Below are 24,571 nucleotides of genomic sequence, written 5' to 3' on the forward strand. Positions count from 1 at the left end.
GAAACTGAACATGGTACTTTTTATTTAAAAAGTGTTACCAGCCCTGCCTGGGCTCCTATACAAAAACAAAACACAACCCAAAATGAGGCTGCTTCCGACTCTAGACTCTGGGGGACAGTGTTGGGGTTTAGCAAATGGAATGTGTGCTGAAGGAAGGCACCCAGGAGGCTCCTACCCCAGTCCTCAGGATGGCACCAGCTGTCCCTTTGCCTTTCTCTTTCCACAGAGGAAGGAAAGGCAGTCTGAGATGCTTCGTAGAGGTCGAGCATGGATGTCTTCATCACCAGGCTGGGGCAGTGTTTGCAAGACGCCTCATTCGCCTGAAGTAGGGGAACAGGTGGTCAGTTGGGGCTGGTCATAGCTTGGGGTGGCTGTCTTCCTCCTGGCTATGTTCTTTTCCTAGAGGAGCTAGGTGTGGGGCCAATCTAGCAGGAATAGTCTCCAGCCTTTCTTGACCCTGCCAGTCGGCTGCACGGACACTACCTATCTTTCTAGAAACCCTGAAACCTGTTAGGAGATACGGCAGACATGGCCTGAGGACTTGTCTTTGTTCTCTCTGAGAAAAATGTACCCTGGGGCCTCATCTCCACTGAAACTGCCTCTTGAAACTAGGTTCCTGGGAAGAAGATACTCCTGCCTCTGCCAAGAAAGATAGGTGCTTGTACTGTGTATATATACCTTGTGTTCCTATCTTGATCCCGGATCTTCTTCTCCATCTCTGCATCAGTCAGTGTCTCCAGCAGGGGGCACCACTGGTCAGCATCTCCAGTATTTCGAATGGCAATCTCCACTGTGGGAAGTGGGTTCTCACTGAAGGAAGGGAGACAGGGAGAAGAACAAGGGCTACTTAACAGAACAGCTGCTAGGAAGTCCCCCAGGAACCACTCCTTTTCACCCTGCTAACCCTTCCCTTGCTAGCCCTTAGCAGATGGCCAGGACATGATAGGAAGGCCCACTTCCTTGTCCCTGCTGCTCTCAGCAGCCGTGCGGATTGGCAGCTGGCGGATGGCTTCTGTCACTGCCTCAAGACTGATCTCAGGACCTGCACCATCTGCACAGAACAGTGCTCTCACCTATGGCCCTGAGAGCCTTCCTTTAAAGCCAATTCTTGATAAGAATGAAGGAGCTTCTAGCTATGGAGGTAGTTTCTTTGGACAGAATAGTGTCACGGACACAGGTAACAGATAGACCAGGCCTATTTATCCTATTCTATCCACAGCCGGTACCCACCAAGACCCACTGCTCAGGAAAACACCATAAACACAGGGATGAGGATGGGGGTGCAAAAAGACTCTTCCCCAGAGGCCTCAACCTTCTCATAGAGGGCCTCTGGGCTGGCCTGCTCTCAAGTGTTCTACATATTTATCCCTTGGCTCATTCATGGTCCACACTAAGCCCTGGAGAAGCCTGCCTTTTGCTTTGAGACAGACAGCTGGTTGGCAGAGAACTAAGCCTAGAAATGCTACCTCCAGAATTAGAGCCCTTCAGAGACCACCTGACTCCACCTCATCTCTTCAAGCCTCTAGCCAAATGGACACAATGTGAATGAAGTGGGACAAAGGCTAGGAGGGAACAAGTACTGGGGGTAGGCGTGGCCGTGCTGCTCTGGACCTTGGTTTCCAGTCGGGAAGAAGAAGCTAAGGAGGTAGCCAATGTATTCCAGCAAAGCTGAGCCTGGCAGGAAGCCTCACAGCAAGGCTCTAACTAGGTCTTTTCTCCCCCACTGTCTCATGGCCTTCCAGAGCCTTGACCCTCCCCCCCCAGCCTCCCTGTCTCCTGAGGTCCAGCCCCTCAGGAGATGGCCATCCTAAAGCACCCTGCTACCCTGCAGTACCTCATCACTGGCAGATGAAATAGGATAAACAGTTGACTGGGCTGCTGCGGGTTTTGTCTAAGTATGGGAGCGGGTAACTGTCAGGAAGTTAACATTAAAACAGCTAGCATTCATCCAGTGCAGTTTCTTCAGAGCCAGACAGGCTCCTTCAGGCTTTAGGAATGGTGGATTTCACAAAAGCAAAGCCCTATACCTGGTTTGATGACAAAGTCACCATTCCGCATTACTGTACCAAACCAGTACAGGCCAAAGCTGGCAGCCAAGAGCCTACCATCGCCCAACTCAGAAAGGCTGGCTAGGGCCAATTCTTGATATAAAGGTTTCCAGGACCTTGAGCCTGGATCAAGGCCAGAGTATGGGCGAAGCTGGTTCCACAGATCAGGAGAGCCCCGGCTCCTTGGCAGACACAGGTCTGACTTAGTACTGAAGCTCAGCTTACAACATCCATACCCACAGGCTCCACAGATCTGGAAGCTCAAACTTCTACTAGTGACTCAGCAGCCAGGGATCAGTCAGCCCCTACCCTTGTGGTCAGTCCCTGGGGCCAGCCCCTTTTCAGCAGCTTGATTTAGAAATCCAGACACAGACCAGCCAGACGAATCCCTCATCTCCAGGTCATCTCCCTCAGGAGGGAAGGATTCAAAGGCGCCAAGCCTAGGCAGTAAGAAGCAAAACATGTTTTCCTGTGAACTTAAACAAGAGCTGGCAAACAGCCCCAGAGGTCCCTTTGTTTACCTCCCCTTGACTCTGGGAAGATTTCACACCAGTGGGTTTGTTCAAAAATAGAACTGCAAGGGCTGACCATGGAAGGATGGAATCAGAGCCAACACTAGCTGCCTCAAGTTTGTGGGGACATGCAAGCAGAGACACTGCCCTGAGTCCCAAAGTCTGTGGGCCACTGGAGTTCTACTCATGAACTCTGAGACCAGGAGAACCTGGACATTCTCCCGGGGCTGTCAGAAGGAAGATGACGATGAGAGGAAAGATGGATGCTAATGGAGTATATTTGAGTTTATTTATGATGTAGGGGTTTTTGTTCTTTAAGACAGGGTCTCTTCTCTGTGTAGCTCTCTGGCTGTCTGGCACTTAGTATATAGATCAGGCAGACCTCCAACCCCCCGCCCCCAAACACTGGGGTTAAAGATGTACGTCACCATGCCAGACTTTGATGTGGGATTTTATTTTCATGACCTGTGACAGACAGGCAAACTGAAAAGCAATCACTGTTACTATAAAGAAGAGACTGAATTTAAAAAGAAATGACCTAAGGCCAGTCAACTGTCACCTTATGTTTTCGAGTCTCAGGTGCCATGGCTCTTAGAGGCAAGTTCTACATCACTGACTGGGAAATGGTGATCTTACGGGGAAGCTGCTGATACAATGTCTCTGCTTTAGGCAATGCTTTCTTAGATGTGACATGCACACATGTATTTGCACATACATATTTCATATATACATACATGACATGAAACTGTCATCTGGACTTAGGAACTTCAGCAAACTATCAACTTTTGTGCTGCAAAGAACACTATCAAAAAAGTGGAAAGGGGGCTGGTGAGATGGCTCAGTGGGTAAGAGAACCTGACTGCTCTTCCAAAGGTCTGGAGTTCAAATCCCAGCAACCACATGGTGGCTCACAACCATCCGTAACGAGATCTGACTCCCTCTTCTAGAGTGTCTGAAGACAGCTACAGTGTACTTACATATAATAAATAAATTTAAAAAAAAATTGAAAAAAAAAAGGATTGAAAAAAGTGGAAAGGCAGGCTGGAGAGACGGATGGGCAGTTAAGAGCACTGACTGTTCTTCCAAAGGATTCCCAGGAACCACATGGTGGCTCACAACCATCTGGAATGGGAGCCAATGCCCTCTTCTGGTGTGTCTGAAGACAACCATAGTGTTTTCACATACATAAAATAATAAATAAATCTTTAAAAAAAAAAAGTGAAAAGGCGACCCAGAGGATGGCGAACATATTTACAGATCCTACCTCCTAAAGAATGTATATCCAGAATATAGGAACAACTCTTACAAATCAACAATAAAAAGAGAAACCAGTTAAAAATACAGGCCAGTAAGAAGGACTTGTGTGAGGTCCTAAGTTCAATCCACAGTACCTACATGGTGGAAGGAAAGAACTGACTCCTACAGGTTGTTCTCTGACCTCCATACATGGACACCCCTCCACCAATAAACTGGAGCAGGGTGAATGACCTGAACAGGCCATTTCCAAAGACAGACTGACAGACACGCACACACAAATGCACACACACGGCCAATAATCAATGAAAAGATGCTCACTAGAAAATTCAACCTCAGGCTCTATCACTTCCCACTCACCAGGAAAGCTACAGTCAGAAAGACAAGAGCAAGCACTGGCCAGGATGCAGCCCCAAAGCCACAGCATTGATGGGCTCTAGGATGATGCAGCTACTGTAGAAAAGGCAGCTCAGCTGGTCCTCAAATGCCAGGTGTGATAGCTAGATATAATCCAGGCTCTTAGGATGCCCAGCCAGGGGGACTGCCATGAATTATTAGAGGCTAGCCTAGGCTACAAAGTGAGAGCCTGTCTCAATAAAACAAAGCAAAAGTTAATCCGCTACATAATCCAGACATATTACTACTGAGCAGACAGCCAAGAGAACTGACAGGCATATTAAATAAGACCCCAATGTCCTTAGCATTATTTACTACAGCAAAGAAGAAAAAACAACCCACAATGGACAAGCAAAATGTATTTATTAACCACTGGAAATAGTCAGCTGTAAGAATGGAGTTCTGATAACATTACAGCATAGATGATGCCTGAAAACATTCTACTAGGCAGCTAGACACCACAAGGTCATAGAGTACCAGCCTAGGCTCAACAGAAGGAAAACCAACCAGACCAAACCAAACATGCATGTGAAAGGCCAGGCGTGACGACTCACACCTGTAATTCTATTATGTGGACCGTAAAGCATGAAGATCAGAAGTTCAAGACCTGCCTGGTCTACAGAATGACTTCAGGTAAGTCAGTGTGACCCTATCTCAAAACCGAACAGTAAAAAAAAAGAAAAAATACATTTTAAAATAAAACAAATGGCTAAGCAGTGTGGGATGTGAACTGTCTCTGAATGGTTGTTACAGAATTAAAGCCGTCTCGGCTAGTGAGGTTTAGGACTCCTACCCTCTACCAGCCCATCCCTAACTGCTGGGGCTGCCGAGCGGAGGACATGTTTCTCAGTCAGTCCCTCAGTCAGGCTCTGCCGCCAAGCCTGACTGACATGGTCCACACAGCACAGTGTCACCTTCTCTCCTTTTCTCTCTGCTCTTCCTGCTCCAGCCAGCCCTCACCAGACAGCTTTCCCTTAGGCTCTGGGCCTAAGCCACCTTCCCTCTGGTACACTAGGGGTCAAAACACATGGCACCCCTGTCTTTCTCCTGTGCCAGACAGAAAGCTGTTCTCTGGTCCCTGGCTTGGAAGGTAGGGCTGGCTCCGGAGAAATGACTAGTAATTTGGCTGGAGGCAATTCTAAGAGCAACAGCTCCTGCTGCCTCACCCAGCTCCATCCTCATCAGACCCATCTCTCTTCCCCACATTTGTCAGAGCCTTCTTTTTTTAAAAAATACTTTATGTTCATTAGTGTTTTGACTACACATATGTCTGTTTGATCCCCTGGAACTAGAATTACAGATGGTTATGAGCAACCATGTGGTTTCTGGGAATTGAACCTAGGCCCTCTGGAAGAGCAACCAGTGCTCTTAATCACTAAGCCATCTCTTCAGCTCCATTACAGCCCTTCTTTTAAAAAAAATTTTTTTAATTGAGAAAGATTATCTGCATATTTGGAGTGCACATGGGAGGCCAGAAGAGGTGCCAGATTCCCTAAAATGAGTTACAGACAGTTGTGAGCCACTAGGTGGGTGCTGGGAATCAACCTGGGTCCTCCAACAGAGCAACCAGTGCTCTTAACCACTGCCATCCCTCATCACTGCCCTTTGTCCTCATTCTGGTTCTGGGATGTCTGTTGCCCTAATCCAGTTCTGTAATCTAGAAGCCTGGAGCTTGTTACCAGTTTGTCACCCCCCCCCTTCTCCATGCTTCTTGTTCCTGCCCTGGCCTTTACCAGGCCTGTCTGTCCTACTGCTAAAAGGCACAGCCTTCTAATACATGGGCATCATGGTCTTTCTCACAGACATCCTGTGACTAGCAGCTCTCTCTGCTATTCTGTGGATACAACCAAAGGCCAGATGACCAGTGGGATGGGTACAGAAGGGGATGGGACAGAGACATACAGAGCCTGACAGCCTGGCTGAAAGGAACTTAGTGTTCTTCCAATATGAAGTGATAGAGGCTTAGAACTTAAAACTCTTTTTTTTTTTTTTTGGTTTTTTGAGACAGGGTTTCTCTGTGTAGCCCTGGCTGTCCTGGCACTCACTTTGTAGACCAGGCTGGCCTCGAACTCAGAAATCCGCCTGCCTCTGCCTCCCGAGTGCTGGGATTAAAGGCGTGCGCCACCACGCCCGGCTTTAAAACTCATTTTAAGTTGACAAAGGACACACGCTTGTCATATTCTGTGCATTATAGAGACCAAACTGGGACTCCTACCAGGGAGGAACTGCAAGGATGACAGGGACAACAATGATTTGCCTGTGGCAAGTGGTTAAAAAAAAAAAACAAAACCCTAGTTCTACATGTCTGCGGGGTGAGGTGATGCAGAGCTGAGAGCGCAGGGAGAGTCTGGAGTTCTGGCTGCTCCCCTCTGGATTCTGATGCATACAAGAACTAGGCTCTGATTCTCATATGTCCTGACTGTCACTGCTAGGTCTCATGCAGTGTGGGTAGCACCCCAGCTGCCCATATGGTCCAACACCCAGGACAGGTATTGAGAGCTCACCAGACCCGACTGGCTGGGAAGATAAAATAGCCTTTTCTGATTCTGTAACCAAGTGTCTGAGACATTGCAGGATTCCAGGCAAGCCACAGTGGAAGGGACATTTATTTGCTCAGATTTCTAGCACTGTAGGCCTACACTTATTCCCAAGGATTTGAAATCTGAACCCAGAACTAAGGATTACAGCAGAGCCAGGGCCTCCTGGCCACACGGGGGACTCCAGCAATATAGTCCTAATGTGACACTACTGGGTGGTTTCCGGGGAGGCTTGTTCTTGAGCATGGGAAGACTGCAGGTGGCAGGAGACTTGAAGTCACCTGGGGCCTGATAGCATAAATGCTGCTAAGTTTTAAGTGCTACGAGGAAAATGATGGCAGTAGGACCCAGCCTGAGCCTCAAGAAGCTGCACCTCTCAAGCCTTGACCATAGATAGCACTTAGCTGCCACACAGCAGTGAGGGCAGACACTCAGGACCTCGCTGCTAGGAGCACGTGCACATTCTGACAGTGGGTTCCCACTCACCTACTGCCTGTGGATGCATGCTCTGTATCAGTGACACCCCAGGACCTAAACAATGTTACCTATGCTTGACCCCAGGGAGCAAAGCCCTTCTACATCGGCTGTGGCTTGCTGGCCTTGGCTCCATATAGGGTGAATGGACACCATGGCTGCACCCACAAGTGGGCTTCTTTCAGGAATGGTGAGGCATGGGACAGACATTAAGGCTAGAAAATAAAACTGCTTGGCCAAGGGGCTGCTAGAGGAGTCTCGGTAAGCAACTCATGTGTCCGCGTAGCTTATCAAGTGCTTGGGCTGAGGGGCTCATACCCTTTTAGATGGACCTCATTTCTTCTGTCTACCCCCTCCCCGAACATTTTTATTGTATGTGTTTGGGTGTATTGCCTACATGCATGTCTATGCATGTCTACATGCATGTCTCTATTCCCCTTAGATTCCTGGTGCTCACAGAGAGCATTGGATCCCTGGGACTGAGGCTGCCGCCCTCCAGACCTTTTTCTCTTGCTCATATTACAGAAATCCCTAAGGAAGCTGATTCTTGGGATGGCTGGTAAGCCTATCTGAGTCAAACGCCTCCTAACAAGCTTCCTGAACTGCCATGTCTTTGCAGAAAGCCCTTTGCTCTTGCTTTTCCTAAGCATTCCAGTTCTCCATGAAATCTTTTTCCAGTGGAGGCAAGGAAATGGACAAAACACAAGACCAGCAGGAAAGACGACCGTGCTGGTTATCCTACCTGAAGGCATAGGTCTTCTGGTGCCAGCTCAGCTGTCCTCGGATGCTGTATGCAATGGTGGTGACAAACTCCCCGCCCAAGCCCAGCTCCGAGCACAGCTTCAGGGCAAACTTCTCTGGGGAGTTCTCTTTCTCTGACATGTCCCACTCAAACTGGTCCACCAGGGAGATGTTCCCCACGTGGATGTTCAGCTGCAGCAGGGGCCAAGAAACACAAGTGAAGGCCAAAAGTTAGTCCCCCAGGAGAGCTGGGAGGAGGTGGGGACAAGCCATTCTCAGCTGCCAGGTTGGAGGAAATCCAGCCCATCACTCAGAAACTGAGGCCCTGGTCTGTCTAGCTCCTTATTTATAAAACAGAACTGACCTCCCCGACTTCCAGGTTGTCAGTAGACACTGAGGTCCTGGGCATCTGATCCCACCTTAACCTCTCTTCTCCCCCCTGCATCCCATGCTGACTAAGTGTCTCCTTTGTCCTTCCACCTCGGACAATCAACCTTTATGCAGCTGTACTGGCCATGCAGAGCTCAGCTTACATGCCGCTCTTCAGGGATTGTCCCTGAGCCTGTTTTAAGCCACTGTCCATACCCTGATGTTACTTTACAAGCATCCTGCCAAGCAGCGAAAAAACACACCTACCCCATCTACTCGCTACCCCTTAGAAAGATATGCCTATCCCCAAACTCTGTGGAAGAAAAACAATACTCCCCAAACCTGTGCTCTCACCTCCACATATTTGTGGTGGCACACACATACTAATAACAGTTATAGAAAAAAAAAAAATCAATGCAGTAAGACACATGCATAACAGCACACACACTAGTAAGGAAGCTAAAGAGTCACCATAATCAGATACTTTACCCCATTCGGATGGCTACTATCGCACAAGAAAGGAAGAAAGGGGGAATGAAGGAGAGAAGGGGGGCAGGGCGGTAATAACAACTTTTACTGACTGGGGAGAAACTGGAACCTTAGTGCATTGTTAGTGGGGGCATAAGACACTGTAACTCCTGTGCAAGTCTGATAGGTCCTCAAAATAATAAAGGACAGATAGTCTAGTGACCTAGAGATTTTTTTCTAAGATTTATTTATTTTTATTTAATGTGTACTGGTATTTTGCTTATATGTACGTCTGTGTGAGGTTGTCAGACCCTGGAGTTACAGACAGTTATGAGCTGCCCCGTAGAGGCTGGCTATTAAACCCAGGTCCTCCAGAAGAGCAACCAATGCTCTTAACAACCATGTCCTAGCAATTTTAACTTGTTTAATTTTAACTAACTTAATTTTAATTTGGAGTATAAACCCCAAAAACTGAAAGCAGAAATACAAACATGTATTTGAATCATAAAGTATTTCTGACCCAGCCCATAAGAACATTACACTGACATTGCACATCTCACTATGGGCTCTCCCAACTCTGGGGTTGGCTCAGCAACTGTCCTGATGGAGATGCAGCAGCACTCGCTATCCTACCCACAATGTGACACTTAAATCTGAAAAGTCAGCCCACCCATTCCTGAGCACTTAGTCAGGTTGTCCCTGAGAGATGTCATCCCAGAAACTGCAGCCCAAGCAGGGAACCTGACAGGCTTCCATCAAGGGCTGAGTGTACTCTTGGTACCTACCTTGATGATGACACGCTGGTCGGATTGATCCTCTAGGATGCTGTCTGTGGGGTAGGACTCAATCTGCTGTCGAATGGCAGAGGCAATAGCTGGCACAAAAGTCAGTGGATTCAAATCCAGATCATCACAAAGTATTTCTGAAAACATCTCAGGAGTCATTAGCTTCTCTGAAACCATAAAAATGCAAACATTCCAATCTATTTGTAGTACCACATTTCTCGGTGCTCACATCTGTCCTGGTTTCTCTCCCATCCCTTCCTACTTTAACAAACCTGCCCTCACACAGATGTGGATGACCAGGCACCTGAACCCGGCCTTCCCAGACACTTCCCATGGTTCATATCCTATGAACCAGAGTGTGCTCTGAGAACGGGACTTGGGTTGTCAAAATGCAGGACATTTCCATCTGTACCAGAACCCCTCTATTCTTCTTTTGCAGCCACACGTACATGTCTGCTCACCTTTCACCTATAATATCTGTTTCTGTAATTCCAGCATCTGAAAAGCTAGAACCATACCTTATGTAACTTGGGGTAACTTTTTTCTAGGCAGAAATTTTTTTCAGAGAAGCTAGTCATGGTGGTATGTGCCTTTAATCCTTGCACTTGGGAGGCAAAGGCCGGTGGATCTCTATAATTTTAAGGCTGGCCTGATCTACACAGTGAGTTCCAAGACAGCCAGGCCTACATAATGAGATTCTATCTCAAAAACAAAACAAAACAAAACAACAACAAAAAAACAACCAAACAAGCAACAAAAATTCTTGAGCAATGCATGAGGCTGTTCCCTCCTTTCTGCTGAGATTAGCGTCCTGCAGAGCACTCAGATTCTCTTCACTGTCTGCCCGCTGCAGGGCATCTGGACCATTTCTAATTTCTGTGTGTTCTGCACAGAGCTGCTATCATACCCACATGTAGGTTTCAGTGTACAGAGATGTCTTCAGAACTTCTCGGGGACACATGCCACCACTGACTGCAGCTGCTCACTCAGACGGTAGCCATGTTTAGTTCTTTGAACTGTTTTTTAGAGTAGCTTAGACATCTGTATTTCCATCAGTGTGTGAAGGACTCAGTTTTTCCGCACCCTCACCAGCAGTAAGTGATGTTGTCACTGGTTTTATTTTGCACTTCTCAAACAGCTAATAAAGCTGAAGACCTTTCCAATGTTTATTTCCATCCAAGCATCTACGTTAAATGTATTTCCATGGCTCCTGTCCTTACTCTAAAGTGCTTTCTTACATTCACTTATGTGTGTGGCTGTTTTGTTAGCATGGACATCTGTGTACCACCTGCACATCTTATGTCTTTAGAGGCCAGAATGCATTAAATTCCCTTGAAATGGAGTTATAAACCACCGTGAGCTCCTATGTGGGTGCTGGGAATTGAATCTGGGTCCTCTGGAAGAACAGTCAGTGCCCTAAGTCTGAGCCATCTCTGTAGCCCATGTTCTTATTGTAATTAAATTATTGCTTTCTAGAGTTTTTAAAATTTGTTCTTTCACAATTTCATACAAATATGTAAAACACTGTGATATTATTCCATCTCCTGTTATCTTTTTCTTTTCTGAGACAGGTCTCATCATTTAGCCCTCCCTGGCTGGCCTGTAACTTGCCATGTAGACTTGAGCCTGCCCCACACTGGGATCAGATGTGTGCCCCTCTCCATCGGGCACCCTTTCACCCTTCCTACAGGGTCTTTTGCAGGGCAAAGTTTTAATGAGGTACACGTTTTAGTATTTTCTATTCTGGACCATGGTGCTGGTGTCTGGAGGGTCTTTGTCTATCCCCAAACACCCAAGATTTTCTCCTGCACTTCCCCTCAACAAGTGTCGTGGTTTTGAGTTTTATACACATTAAGTCTGTGATGTTTTAAGAGTTCACCACTAGGTGTGAGATTAGGTCGAGGTTATCTTTGGATGTCTGACTGCTCCAGCATCATTCTGTCCAAAGGAATATCTTTCCTCCAATCACCTGCATTTGCACTGCTTTGTCAAATATCAGCAGGACTAGGAGAGGGGTGAGGGTGAGGGTGCGGGTGGGAGGCGCGAGAGCACACAGTGGCCTTGTGACATCAGTTAGAGGCACAGCTGTGGGTGAGCAGTGAGCATGCAGCTGGACTGAGCCGGAGCGACGCCTTGGGCATCTCTGGAACTACAAGGCCCTGAAGCCCTCTCACCCTTCTCACCCTGGAATTCTCACCCTTCCTAAGGCTGCGACACTTTAATACAGTTTCTCATGTTGTGGTGACCCTCGACATAAAATTCTTTCATTGCTACTTCATAACTGTCATTTTGCTACTGTTATGAACTGAAATAAAAGGGGCCATGATCCACAGGTTGAGAAGCACTACCCTGAGCTAACTGACTCCCAGGAGGGCGGAACCTCACACTCACTCACACACTGCTGTCACTGCTCTGTGTTCATGTTTGTTGTTAGAGCCTTACAGCCTAGCTTAGGCTGGCCATGGATTGCCCTCTTCCCACGACAGTGCCTGATTTGAGAAGCGCCCTTTTGTTTTATGTTTTGGAACAGGGTCTCACTATGTAGCTCCAGCTCTATTATTTTTAATTAATTACTTTTTATGTATAGAAGCACACTGTAGCTGTCTTCAGACACACCAGAAGAGGGCGTTAGACCCCATTCCAGATGGTTGTGAGCCATATCCCCAGTGCTGCTGACTCTCCTCCCTCCCTCTGCCTGTTTTTTCCATGTTAATTTGGGGGGGGGGGTTCATTCACATTGTGGATTTTCACAAATGATTTTACTTGATCTTCTATGCTGCCAGCTGGATCAGGCTGGTCCTTAGAGCAGTGTACCACCACATGTTTATTTACTGAGAGCTGTGAGTATGTAGGCAGGCAGGCAGAGCCTTCTCTATTGCATGCATTTATTCCCTTTAAGTTGGGTTTGTCTACAAGGCAGACTACATTAACCATGTTCTCATTTTGTCTCTCAATCACCTCACTTCTGCTTTCTGCCAGGAGCTGAAGCAGTGTGAGGCCTCAAGAGATGCACACCTTTTTCAGCAGCTGAACCTTGAGCTTCCTAGCCTTCAGAGACACACACCAGAGCGAGTCTCTTATATTTATTTATAAATTACCCAGGTTTGGGTATCTTGCTACAGCAATAACAAAAAAACAGACCAAAAAAAAAAAAAAACAAATCTCTAAGACACATGTCCAGTCCACAAGGAATAGGCACACAGCAAAACCAGAATGAACCAGAGTTTACAACCTTAAGATCCATGCCACAGAGCTTCAAATGTCAAGTCTAGACTCTGCCCCATGGGCAGCTGGAGAAAAGTGGACATTTTGAATAAGGCTCAGGTAAAACCAGCTATCACATACCGTTCATGTTCCAGGTAAAAGCGTCTCGCAGCTTCTGCCCGTCAATCTCCATGTCGAGCCGAATGGGCACCAGCACCTCAGGCTGTGATGCATTCTCATGGATCACAGCTGGGTCGTGGTCATCAAAGCTGAAAGCATAAGGGCAGCAGATGTCAGTCAGGGCTCCAGGGTTCCCTGGGTCTAGGTCCCCAGAGACACAGTGTCTAGCTTCCCAGTGCACTGTGGGTCCCTGCATTGGAAGAGAGACGCCAGTCTAAATGAAGTGCGGGGGGGGGGGGCAGTAAACAGGCTCAAACATGTCTAGGTTACAGTGTGCTTCCTGAATGCAGGGAAGAGCCAGGAAGCCTCTGCCCTGAAAGAAAAAAACCTAGATATGCTAGCAGGCTCTGGACGCTCATGCCTGTATCCCAGCACAGGGAAGGCTGAGACTTACTGCCAACAGTCTGAGGTCAGCTTGGGATACAGAGTGAGACCCTGTCTCAAAAAAACAAAAATTACCTCTTCCCCTTAAAGCTCAGAATTTTTCAGAAAACCAGTGGAAAAACACTAAGAGCCACAGGTCAAAGCTTAAGGGAGAGGGCCATAAGACAGGATGGAGGGAGGGGACCATAAAAGGCAAGTGTCTTCTAGAGGCCCACTGCACTCACCAACTCAAAGCAGCAGTGCTAACCGCTCATGATATGCACAAAACCAAGTCAGCATGCATGGACAGGGGAGGCCCTACATGTTACATGTCCTTCTAAGAAACCCAGAGGGAGCTGTCACACATGGAGGAGTCCACAGGACCACAGAGGAGGCAGAGACTGGAGTGGTGTGGCTATGGCTGTAAGCTGAGGAAGGGGCGAACAGCAGGGCCTCTGAAGAAAGCAATGCCTGTCCACATCCTCACTTTGGCCTGTGACCCTATTTCAGACTCCTGACTTCTAGACTAGGAGAGACTAAATCCATACTGTTGTAAGTCACTACAGTGGTTTGTTTCAGCAGCCACAGAACTGACACAGTGAGAGTCACGTGGGTATTCCCTGACACCCTCCAGACTAGCGGTAGGGCATCAAACGGAACATGCTACAGGGGCAGCCTAGGGACTGTGCCCCCCAACAATGGGACTGAGGTTCCAGGGAAGAGGAAGACCTAGAGAGCACAGCAGGGAGCCAGGGAGGACAGGGAGCACCAAGGATGGTGTCCTGGAAGGACGAGGACAGCATCTGAGGCAGAGGCAGGGTGGCATCTGAGAAGGAGACCAAAGCACACTGGAATCTGCGCAGAGGCCAAGCTCGGCAGGGCTTACTCACCACAAGGGGAAGGTTCTCTTCTTGTCCCGACCCATGCGGTTCCTGTTGATGGTGGTGGAACACGGCACAGCATCCAGGTGGTGGGAGCTGTTGGGCAGGGTGGGGACCCACTGGCTGTTCCTCTTGGCCTTCTGCTCCCTAGAGACACAGGAGAAGAAAGTCACCCCGTCAACCGGGGCTTAGATTCTGCTCACTGAGACTCCCAACCCATGTCCACCCTGCTACTGTGGGTGCTACTGTGTCATGGCAGCCTCCAAGCTCCTGTTGTGGAGGACGTCTGGTCACTGCTTACACCGTGGGACTCTTCCCTGTGTGAGGAAGGCACAGAAGTATCAGATACAGGGCAGGGAATGGTGGGAAAGCCTTTAATCTCAGCACTCAGGGGGTAGAGGGGGACATGTGGATCTCTTCATTCAGGCAAGCTAGGGCTACAGAGTGGAATTCTGCCAAAGGAAGGGAGGGAGGAAGGAAGGAAAAAGCTGGGCGTGGTAGTACACGCCTTTAATCCCAGTACTTGGGAGGCAGAGGCAGGCAAATTTCTGAGTTCAAGGCCAGCCTGGTCTACAGAGTGAATTCCAGGACAGCCAGGGCTACACAGAGAAACCCTGTCTCAACACCCCCCCCAAAAAAAAAAACTAAAAAGAGAAAGAAAGAGAGAGAGAAAGAGAGAGAGAGAGGAAGAAAGGAAGGAAGGAAGGAAGGAAGGAAGGAAGGAAGGAAGGAAGGAAAGAGAAAGAGAAAAAAAAAAAACCAAGTTATCTGATGCAAGCAGGCAGGGCAGGTGCACATTTCTCTCTGTTCCTGGCATGGACATAAAGCGACTAGTCACTGAGTTCCCTCCTTGGTTGCCCCTCAACAGTGAACTACAACCTCGAATTGTAAGCCAAACAAATTCTTTCTCCTTCTAAGTTGCTTTTGTCAGAGTATGTCACCACAGTAGCAGGAATGAAGCTAGAACACTCACCGTTCTATTCCCACATTGCACACACAGCGCCTGCAGACACTGTCACTAGAGTTCCGAGTCATGCCGACTGGACTTCCCGAGAGGGTGGGACTTGGTCTTGTGTGGCAGAGCCTTTAACTGTAACTTTTACTTTTGAAGCAAATTTTAAAAAAGCCAGGGCCACGTAACATCCTTAATGCCAAGGTCTGGGACTACCCTCTGCATAAGGGTGGGGCAGAGGGCTCAGTTCTGGTCTGGTCTCAAGCACTGCAGGTCTGGCTCTGTCCTTTTGATTTGCTCCCACTTTTGAGACCTGGAACCCAGGAATTGGGGACTCATTTCCCCAGGGTTTAACAGCTAGGGCAGCAGACTAGTTTCCATCTCAGCCCATGTGGACAGAGGGTTCAGGTAGAGTGTGAAATCTGAACTAGGATTCCTAAGCCCCACCCAGATGGAGTGAGTGTCCGTCTGTCCCTGGATGGGCTGCTGCCGCTCTTCCCACCTTGCAGGCAACCCCAGAGCAGCTGGGTCTATATTTGGAAACCATCTGCCTTCACAGCTCAGCTCTGCTGTGCTGACCCCACCCTTTGACCCCCAACTCCTGTCCTGTCTCCAAGCTTTCCCAAGAGTCCCAAGAGAGGACAAGACAGGCAGGCTCTTTTAGGTTGACTGAGCAGTGTAGCTTTCCCTGTTGCTTGCAGGACGACAGGACTCTACTTCCTCAGCTGGTCCTCATCTGACACAACCAAAAGACTGTTTACCACTGTGTAAAGGGTTCCCAGCTGACATGTGCAAACATGAAAGTGCCATCCATATGCACACAATTTCCTTCAGGGACTTTCTGGGAAGGTCCAGCCATCCTATGTTCTTCCCACATCCCTAGGGGGAAACAAGAATCTGCTGAGCACACATCTGCACAGCTCACCATACTGGATGAGTGCCGCCTTCTCTGGGGGCCGAGGGGGACAAAGAGAGGAAAGAAAGCCGGATGGAAATGCTTCCCTCAACCATGTCCCTCAACAATTCCTTCCTCCTTCAGCACCTCGTGGTTAGACACTAACACTTCCTTTTCTGTCTCTTGATAAGGCCTCACTGTTAGCCCATGAAGGCCTTTAGATACATACCCTCCTGCATTCACTTCAGAGGTCTTCTATTAGAGGTGGGGGCCACGGTGACTGTGACGCTCAACGGGACAGCATTGATCAGCCACGAGGCCCCATCCGGGGCTCCATCCTCAGCCCACCCCAGCAGAACAAGATTACGGCAGAAGATAAACATTCCTCCCATGTTTGTTCACCTCCTGTACTGCTGGGTATGGACTAGACTCTAGTTACTTGGACACTGTAGTCTGGGGTGCAGCTCAGAAATGGAACACAAACTCATGGAGCCCTTGGTTCAGTCACCAGCGTCACTTTCCTCAGCAAACCTACTGGAGTTTTCAGTTTACTTCTAAGTCTAGACGTGGAAACACTATGTACAACACAATGGCACATTTGTAGTTATTTGCCATCTTGTTGCCACAAATATTTTCATAATAAAAGCTCTGTTCTAGGCTGGGAAGATGGCTCAGTGGGTAAAATACACTTGCTTTGCAAGTGTGGTGATCTGAGTTTGAGGCCAGCCGGGTTTACAGAGTGAATTCCAAGGTAGTCAGGGCTACACAAAGAGACCATCTCGAAAATAAAATAAAATAAAACAAAACAAAAGTCTGTCTGGACCTGAGGATATAGGTCAATCGGCAGAGCACTTGCCTAGCAGGTACAGAGCCCTGGGCACCATCCCCTGCACTGCTATAATCAGGGGTGGTGGCACACACCTGTAATCCAAGCATCCCGAAGGAGGAGGTAGGAGGATCGTAAGTTTAACACCACACTTAACTACACAGCAAGTTTAAGGCCAGCCTGGGCTACAAGAGACCCTGTCTCAAAATGAAAGAAAGAAAAATTCTTTCAAAGTTTTACCTATATATATTCAAATCTATTGTTTCTTTTGGGAATTTATCTGAGTCACCAATTTCTTTTGCTAAGCGAATCCCAGTTTCAGAACATTCCAGAATTCAAGACTTGGCCTAGGTTTCTTCAGAATTCCAAAGATACAGAAGAAACTTGGAAGCGTAGTCAGGCAATTATAAACACAGTGAGGGGAGGGTCGAAGGGCAGTTCAGCGCAGTTCACTTCAGCCTGCTCTTCAGTGTGAGAAACTCCCACCTGCCCACCCGTCCGCACACATGTCCCTGAAGCCCACACAGCAGGATGAGGACGGCGCATGTGCATGCTTGCATGCATGCGTGAGCACCTGAGGTAGGTCGGGGGCTCTGTGCTGATGGACACAGCCTTGTACTTCTCATCATTGCCATCCAGGATCTCTTCTACCTCTGAGGCTTTCAGGAGCGTCACGCTGGTGGCCAGGGTGGTATAGCCATGATCTGTAAGCAGAGAGACCCCACTGTGGTCATCCTGCAGCAGTGTGAACAAGCTGCCAACCACGGATACAGCACAGGAGGTCCTCACATGCAGGAGGCTGGGAAAGCAAGGTGTAAACTCACTACTGCTGAGTGCTAGCCTCTTCCAAAAGGGAAACTGGACTGAGGCTTTGCCTAGACATTTTAGTGGAGAAAGCCTCCAGTGGGATGGATCTGGAGGAATTCGCCTCCTTAGAGCATTAGCTCAGAGGCAGAGATGTTTGGAGTAGCTGCAGCTTAGGGGCTGCCAGGAAGGCCTCTGAATAACACCCCAGTGGGAAGAGGTCTGACACTACCACAATCTAAAACACAAAGCAAGTATGAGACAGGATGAAAGATGCCTACTTTTCTTTTAAAACAAGAGCCCAGAGAGTTGGAAAGAAGTGTTTCACTCAAGCAGAAGTTACCGTCCCCAAGCCAGTCCAGATGTGCTGTCTGGAAAATAAGACAGACTTCATACGCCGTGAGCCCCAGCTTTTCTAGAGCACCTTTGTCAAGAGCTGCGAGTTATTGGCAGGACCTGCTTAGCATCACTGGAGGACTCTTGTGGTTACAGGGAAGGAAGGAACACAGTAAAAAGACCAGTAGGACTTCATGGGAACTCAAGGAAGGGTAGGCAGAGCTAGTCAGTCACCATGCTAGTGACTGTCTTCCACTTGTGGCACAAGGGATACAAAGAAAAACTGTTTTAGGCAACAGTAGGTATGTTTTAGTAGTGAATAAAAGCAGCTCTGGCTCCTGCATTAAAAGAACCCCCGTTTACCATAATAGACAAAACTACAGTAGCACCTACAGACAAGACAGATGACAGAGTGCTAGCGAGCACACATGCATGCATGCATGCATGCACACATGCATGCAGGCCTAGGGCAGCTCTCTACAGGGTGCCTTTGCTGAGTAGAAAGCAGTTTTGCCACCAGCCAGATGGCATGCTGCACCCATACCCAAACCCATACGCTGGAGGCACCAAAATATAGGAAGAGCAGCGTCACGCTGCACAGAGTTGCCACAGCCCAGAGCTCGCACTAGTTTCACCAGCATCAGATGGCTCACCTGGCAAGCCCCAGGCACAGGGCCCGCCACACGGAATGGGTACATGCATGTGAGCTTAGCACACTGGTTGTCAAGATGAAGTATTACAGGATGGATGTGCTGAGGGAGGGAAGTGGTAAAAGTGCCACCATCTACAAGGATGACTACAGCAACACACTCACAGCAGATGAAGCAAATCTCAGCATTCCTAAAACGTTTTGAGACCAACATGTCTTCACAGCACCTGCGACTGCCCTGGCCCCAGTCCCTCACGCACCACTGCCCAGCCAGGAACATACACCAGTGGAGTACCGAGACTCTAGTCCTGAGCCACTCTCACCTGAGGCGTGGGTGCTCTGGCAGGGTGGCCCGCCCCAGGATGCTCCCTCCCGAACTAAGGTCAGGCTGCAATGAAGACACTGGAGTGAAAACGTTTTATCTTCATGACATAAGCGAGTGGTTTTGAAACAGGTTTACAAACCCTCGTGAAGACGCACCCTTAGTGTTAGGTTTTGTTTTTTTACCATGTGACGATGCCACTATTTTCTTCCTTTCTTCCACAGTGGCTAGTCGCCGCCAGAGTGAGGGGTATCTCTTGTACAGAGAACCTCGGAACATACGCAGGTAGTTTCCCACCTATGGGTAAAGCAAGAAGGCTCATTATGAGGGTCGGGCTACCTAGCACCACACTGAGACAATGCCTCCAGGCGCCAGGCTTTCGGCTGTCAGCAAGCACATTCTGCTGACATCAAGGGTTCACCAGCAGTGCACATCTGGTTGGCATCTGTGTCTCCTGGCTTCAGAACCAAGGGAGGATCCCAGAGCTCAGTAAGAAGCTTGTGATTCGGACCTGACTAGAGATGTTGGCACTGTTCTGAAATGTAAGACTCCTGTGACCTTCTTTCATCTTAAGAGGCAGACTTTGATATTTTTACAAGCCAATAAACACCAAAAAGTCTTTAATTTTAGGCAGATGCGAGATAATTTGTCCCGTTGCCTATGTTGCTTTGTTTAGTAATAAAACTCAAACCAGAGATGCCAAAGAATTTTCTAGAGTCTAAAAAAAGCACTGTATTAGTACTCCCTAGCCTATCCTATAAATCACTATTTCCCCAAGTAACAGCTTCAGTTTGTTTGTAGGAATACTGTAAATATGTATGGCCTTCATAAGAAGCTAGTCCTGTGGGGTTTTTAAGATATGCTACGGTCTCACTGATATTCAGAAATGCTATTTTCAGAGTCACACTGTGAGGACAGCCAATAGATGGGTGTGAGGTGCTCACTCTGACAGTGAATCTAGGCCTTGTTACTCACCTGTCAAGTGCTTAAAAACCCTAACATTTATCCCCTAAGACAGAGTCTCACTATGTAGCCCTGGCTGGCCAAGAACTCACTCTGTAGACAAGGCTGTCCTTGAACTCACAGAGATGGACTGGACCTGCCTCTGCTCAGAGAATACTGGGATTAAAGGCACGCACAGCCACACCAAGCCTCCAAGTCTGGATTCTGCTTTAGAAAGGATCATTTCTATCACTCTTTTAATCGTATCTATGTATCTAGCATACATTTATTAAGTGAAAGGAGTCTCTGCACTCCTCTTCCAGAAGAGATTTCCATGACCAACAGCCAGAGCTGGTAAGCCCAAGAGCCCAGCGGTCTATACAGAACAGTGAAGACTCCGTGTTGCTGTCTGGCTTGTGGGTCATTATCACCCAAAGGTAAAAGTGCTGTTTCCATTCATATTCAGAAAAAAGTTAGCACCGGGCAGTGGTGACGCACACCTTTAATCCCAGCACTCGGGAGGCAGAGGCAGGCGGATTTCTGAGTTCAAGGCCAGCCTGGTCTACAAAGTGAGTTCCAGGACAGCCAGGGCTATACAGAGAAACCCTGTCTCAAAAAACCAAAAAATAAATAAATAAAATAAATTTAGAAAAAAGTTAGCAATACTATCAACTATTTTTTCCTACATAGCCCTGATTGGCCTGGACTCACTATATAGACCAGGCTGTCCTTGAACTGACAAAGATGGGCCTACTGGGTACTAGGATTAAAGGATTGCACTGCAAAGTAGTCCCCCATGGCTACAGCGAGGGTCCTGTACCACAAACCCTAACACCAGGCTGGGCCACTTGGCCCTCTCTGGAATACTAAATAAAGATTCTAGACTTGGACATTGATTTCTTCCAAGTTCTGTGACTCCTGTGGCAAATGATAGGATGACAGGGGCACAGTCACATCCACTGAGGACATCCTCCCAAAGCAGCTTCACAGACATCAGACACAACTGCTACTGTTACTGTGTCTGGCCCATCTGTCTGAATACTGAATTCCTTTTCTATGACGAAGGGACCAAGGGCCATCCATCATTCATACAATCCTGCCATAGGATCTGCAGACAGAAAGTACTGTATGACCCTCTGCTCTTCCCAAAATCAAAGCCAGGCCCCAAAGAGTGAGAAAACTGTCCATTTTGGTTTTCATATAACTATTCTCAATCAACTGGGAAGGCCAAGAGTCAAGAGGCCAAAGGGAGGTTGTGGTTAGCTTTCTAAAACCTAAACCATGCTGTGCTGATGACCTCAAAACACAGATTTCCAGTGTAAGCATCTCAGATGCATAAGAAAAGTAAAGCCAGCCAAGAGGCACGCTCAGTGCAAGACCATGTGCTTAGTGTATACAAGGCTCTAGGTTCCCCGGCATGAGAAATGAGAACTGAGGAAGACAGAGAAAGAGGGCAAGGGTCAGGAGGCAGAGCAAGCTGTCACTACACCTCCCGAGGCTCTTCCCACCTGACCAGCTGTCTTTCAGTCGCTCCACCACATGAGAATTTTCTTTTCAAAACTAGGGCTGAGGCCAGATTTACCCCTTCACTGGTCAGTTCAGGTAAATAAACATCTTTGAACAAGCTCTTCTGCATAGACTATTTAAAGCCCTTAACTGCCATACCCACCATACCTTGCACTTGAGCAAATGCCTAGTGGCCAACAAGGACCCTTCCGAGCTGTGGGAGATGTCCCCAGCACAGCCACTGTGGAACAGAGGCACAGAGGTGACAGGGATCAGCCATGGCGGCTCGAGCTTTTTGTTTAATGGAAGATGGTAAAAAACGGAAACTCTAAGTCTGGATGTTTCTGACAACATTGGTCTCACAACCCGATTCAACCGACACACTAATGAAATGGAGTGCATGTCACTGCATAGCTGCCAGAGGTAACTGCTGGCAGTCTGAAATGCCATTAGCTCTCCAGGGTGGGCACTTACCTCTTTACACATGTTACATGTCTACTGGATGACATTCACACATCTGAATTTTATCTTTTTATTATTATTATTATTCCTTTCAAGACAAAATCTCACTACGTAGGGCAGGCTGGACTCAAAATCACCCTCTACTTTTGCCTCCTGAGTGTTCAGATAAAAGGTGCAGCCCAGTGCACTTAATAAAAAAACAAAAAAGAGTAAGAAAGAAAGGGGGAAAAAAAGCCACATAAACTGGGTGTAGTGACACCAAGTGCTTTGATCCTGGCACTCAGAGGCAGGAGGATTTCTGTGAGTTCAAATGCCAGGTCTACAAAGTGGAGTTACACGGCAGCCAGAGTTACACGATGAGATCTTGTCTCAAAAAGAAGGGGGGATGGGGCTGGTGAGATGGCTCACCAGTTAAAAGCACTGACTGCTTTTCTGAAGGTCCTGAGTTCAATTCCCGGCAACCACGTGGTGGCTCACAACCATTTGTAATGAGATTTGATGCCCTCTTCTGGGGTGTCTGAAGACCGCTACAGTGTACTCATAGACATAAAATAAATACATAAATCTAAAAAAAAAAAAAAAAAAAGAAAAGAAAAAAAAAAGGAAAAAAGAAAGAAAGAAAGAAAGAGGGAGGAGGGGAGGAGAAACATAAACTGGTTGGGGGTTGCCCTTAGATGGAATGAAGTTAGTTTGAGATAGACGATCTGCACACACACACAAAAGAAAAGGAAGGAAGGAGGAAGGAAGGAAGAAATTTCAGCTGAGCAGTGGTGGCACAGGTCTTTAATCCCAGCACTTGGGAGGCAGAAGCTGGTGGATTTCTGAGTTCCAGGCCAGCCTGGTCTACAGAGTGAGTTCCAGGACAGCCAGGGCTACACAGAGAAACCGTGTAGCAAAGAAGAAAAAGAAAAGAAAGGAAACGAAACACAAAGATTTGGCTGGTCTCTAGGGTTAATTGAAGGGATTTTCTAAGGCAGTGGTTCTCAACCTTCCTAATGCTGTGACCCTTTAATACAGTTTCTCATGTTGTAATGACCCCCTCCACCATAAAATTTTTTTCTTTGCTACTTCATAACTATAATTTTTGCTACAGTTACGAATCATAATGTAAATACCTAATATGCAGAATCTTTGATATGCGACCCCTGTGAAAGGGGTAGTGGCGCACAGGTGCGACCCTAAGAAACCCTGTCCACCTGACTGCACAGAAGCTGTCTCTTCTAGCTCTGGGTTCTGGGTTAGCGATCCTTCAGATTTATTCCCTATAAAAACTCAAAATCAGTTCACGGATCTCCAAAACGTTAGTGCTTCTGACCTCAGGGCCTCAATCCACTCAAAAGCAAACATGTCCAATCACTTTCTAAACATCATAAAAGCTCACAACACTTCTGCAGTCCACCTCGCAAGCAACAACACAAAGGGGAAGAGGCTTTCCTAATCTTCGAGCTTACAAGTAGAGATTTCGAGACCGGGGCAGTGGGGTGCACGAGAGCTGCCAAAGGGTTCAAGGGCAGTGTTGCACCTCCACTTCCAAGCGCCCAGGGGCTTCCCGAACATCCTTTCCCCATCTGCCTAGAGTGTACCGGCTCGACGCTCTAAGCTAGGACAGATGCTTAGGGTCTGAACAACTTTAAGTGGGTAAAGAAAACCCAGGACGGTCCAGGCGGGTGAGGGACCGGCCACGCCCACCAGGCCACGCCCCAGCTGCGAGCACGCGCCCGCCTCCGCGATGAATGGAGGCGCGCTCTCGGGGAGCACTAGCCCGCCCCGGGACTCGAGCCGGCCAGCCGCTGCCCGGGAAGCCGAGAACGCGCCGCGGGCTACCTCGGAGCCGATCATGTAGAACTCCCCGTCGTCCTCCAGCTGAAACTTGACGGGCTTCTGCCCGAAGGTCTTGCTCAACGCCATCATCATCATGGCGGCGGGGGAAACCGGCAGCCGGGGTCGAGCTGGAAAGAATCCGGTGGGCTAGGGCGGGGCCGAGGCGCGTCGGACCGAAAGGAACGGAGGCCCGGAAGTGAAGGTCGGGCAGGGCAAGCCGGGCGAACCGGGCGAGCGCTCGTGTCACTACTGGGCTCCTTGGCCGTCTCTGCGAAGAGCAGGCCGCCCTCGGTGCGCATGCGCGGGGAAGCTGACGCTAACGTGCGCGCCGCCGCCTGCGCGACTCAAGGCCGAGCGCGTTCCCGCAAGCCCTTAAAGGGACCCGAGTTCTTTTTTGCTTCCTGGGCTTCCTCCCCGGGCGGGTACGGAGGAAAACTTCTCAGCGACCGAAATAGCCACTGAGGCCCTGACTCAGGCGGTAGCTTTCCTAGTCGCATAGCCAGAGCTGGCACTCCGCCCCGGGATGAAGGAAAAAAATGAGACGTTAAGCGGGGGGAAGGACCGCTCTATCTGGAAGCCCGAGGGAAGCTGGGTGGGCATGGCGACCCCACGCTAGCGCCTCAGGTTTTCCACCCGAAAGTGCGTTAGGAATAGCTAGCTATCCACCCCAGGCCAACAGCAGTTCCCGGGGCAGTAGGGATGGGAAGAATGACAATACTGGATGGAGGTTGGTTCTATTCAAAGATCTAGGTGATGTGCCAGATGAACGGGATGAGGCACTTGCATTCCTTCCTTACCTCTGCAAGCTTAGTGCCCACAAGCCCAGCCCTGGTCTGTGGGCTTG

General features: G+C 48.5%; 1 protein-coding gene across 3 annotated transcripts; it reads right to left on the reverse strand.

Moving 5' to 3' along the window:
* Window positions 1-24,037, reverse strand: Smarcb1 (SWI/SNF related BAF chromatin remodeling complex subunit B1). 3 transcript variants are annotated; one of them, XM_021173884.2, is made up of 9 exons: window positions 23,731-24,037; window positions 19,182-19,293; window positions 17,460-17,589; window positions 14,222-14,359; window positions 12,930-13,057; window positions 9,585-9,751; window positions 7,964-8,154; window positions 679-810; window positions 1-320 (listed from the first exon to the last, which is right to left on the reverse strand). In XM_021173884.2, exons 1-9 carry the CDS (start codon window positions 23,821-23,823, stop codon window positions 281-283), a joined length of 1,131 nt encoding a protein of 376 aa, XP_021029543.1. In that variant the 5' UTR covers window positions 23,824-24,037; the 3' UTR covers window positions 1-280. The 3 variants fall into 3 exon arrangements, with proteins under 3 accessions (XP_021029543.1, XP_021029542.1, XP_029338520.1); XM_021173883.2 differs by having other exon boundaries at window positions 19,155-19,293; XM_029482660.2 differs by lacking the exons at window positions 1-320; window positions 679-810 and adding an exon at window positions 866-2,488 and having other exon boundaries at window positions 19,155-19,293.
* Window positions 24,038-24,571: the final 534 nt, after the last annotated feature.

Source organism: Mus caroli, unplaced genomic scaffold, assembly GCF_978045245.1.
Source record: "Mus caroli unplaced genomic scaffold, Mus_caroli_1 scaffold_9, whole genome shotgun sequence".
In the NCBI taxonomy this organism is placed as follows: domain Eukaryota; kingdom Metazoa; phylum Chordata; class Mammalia; order Rodentia; family Muridae; genus Mus; species Mus caroli.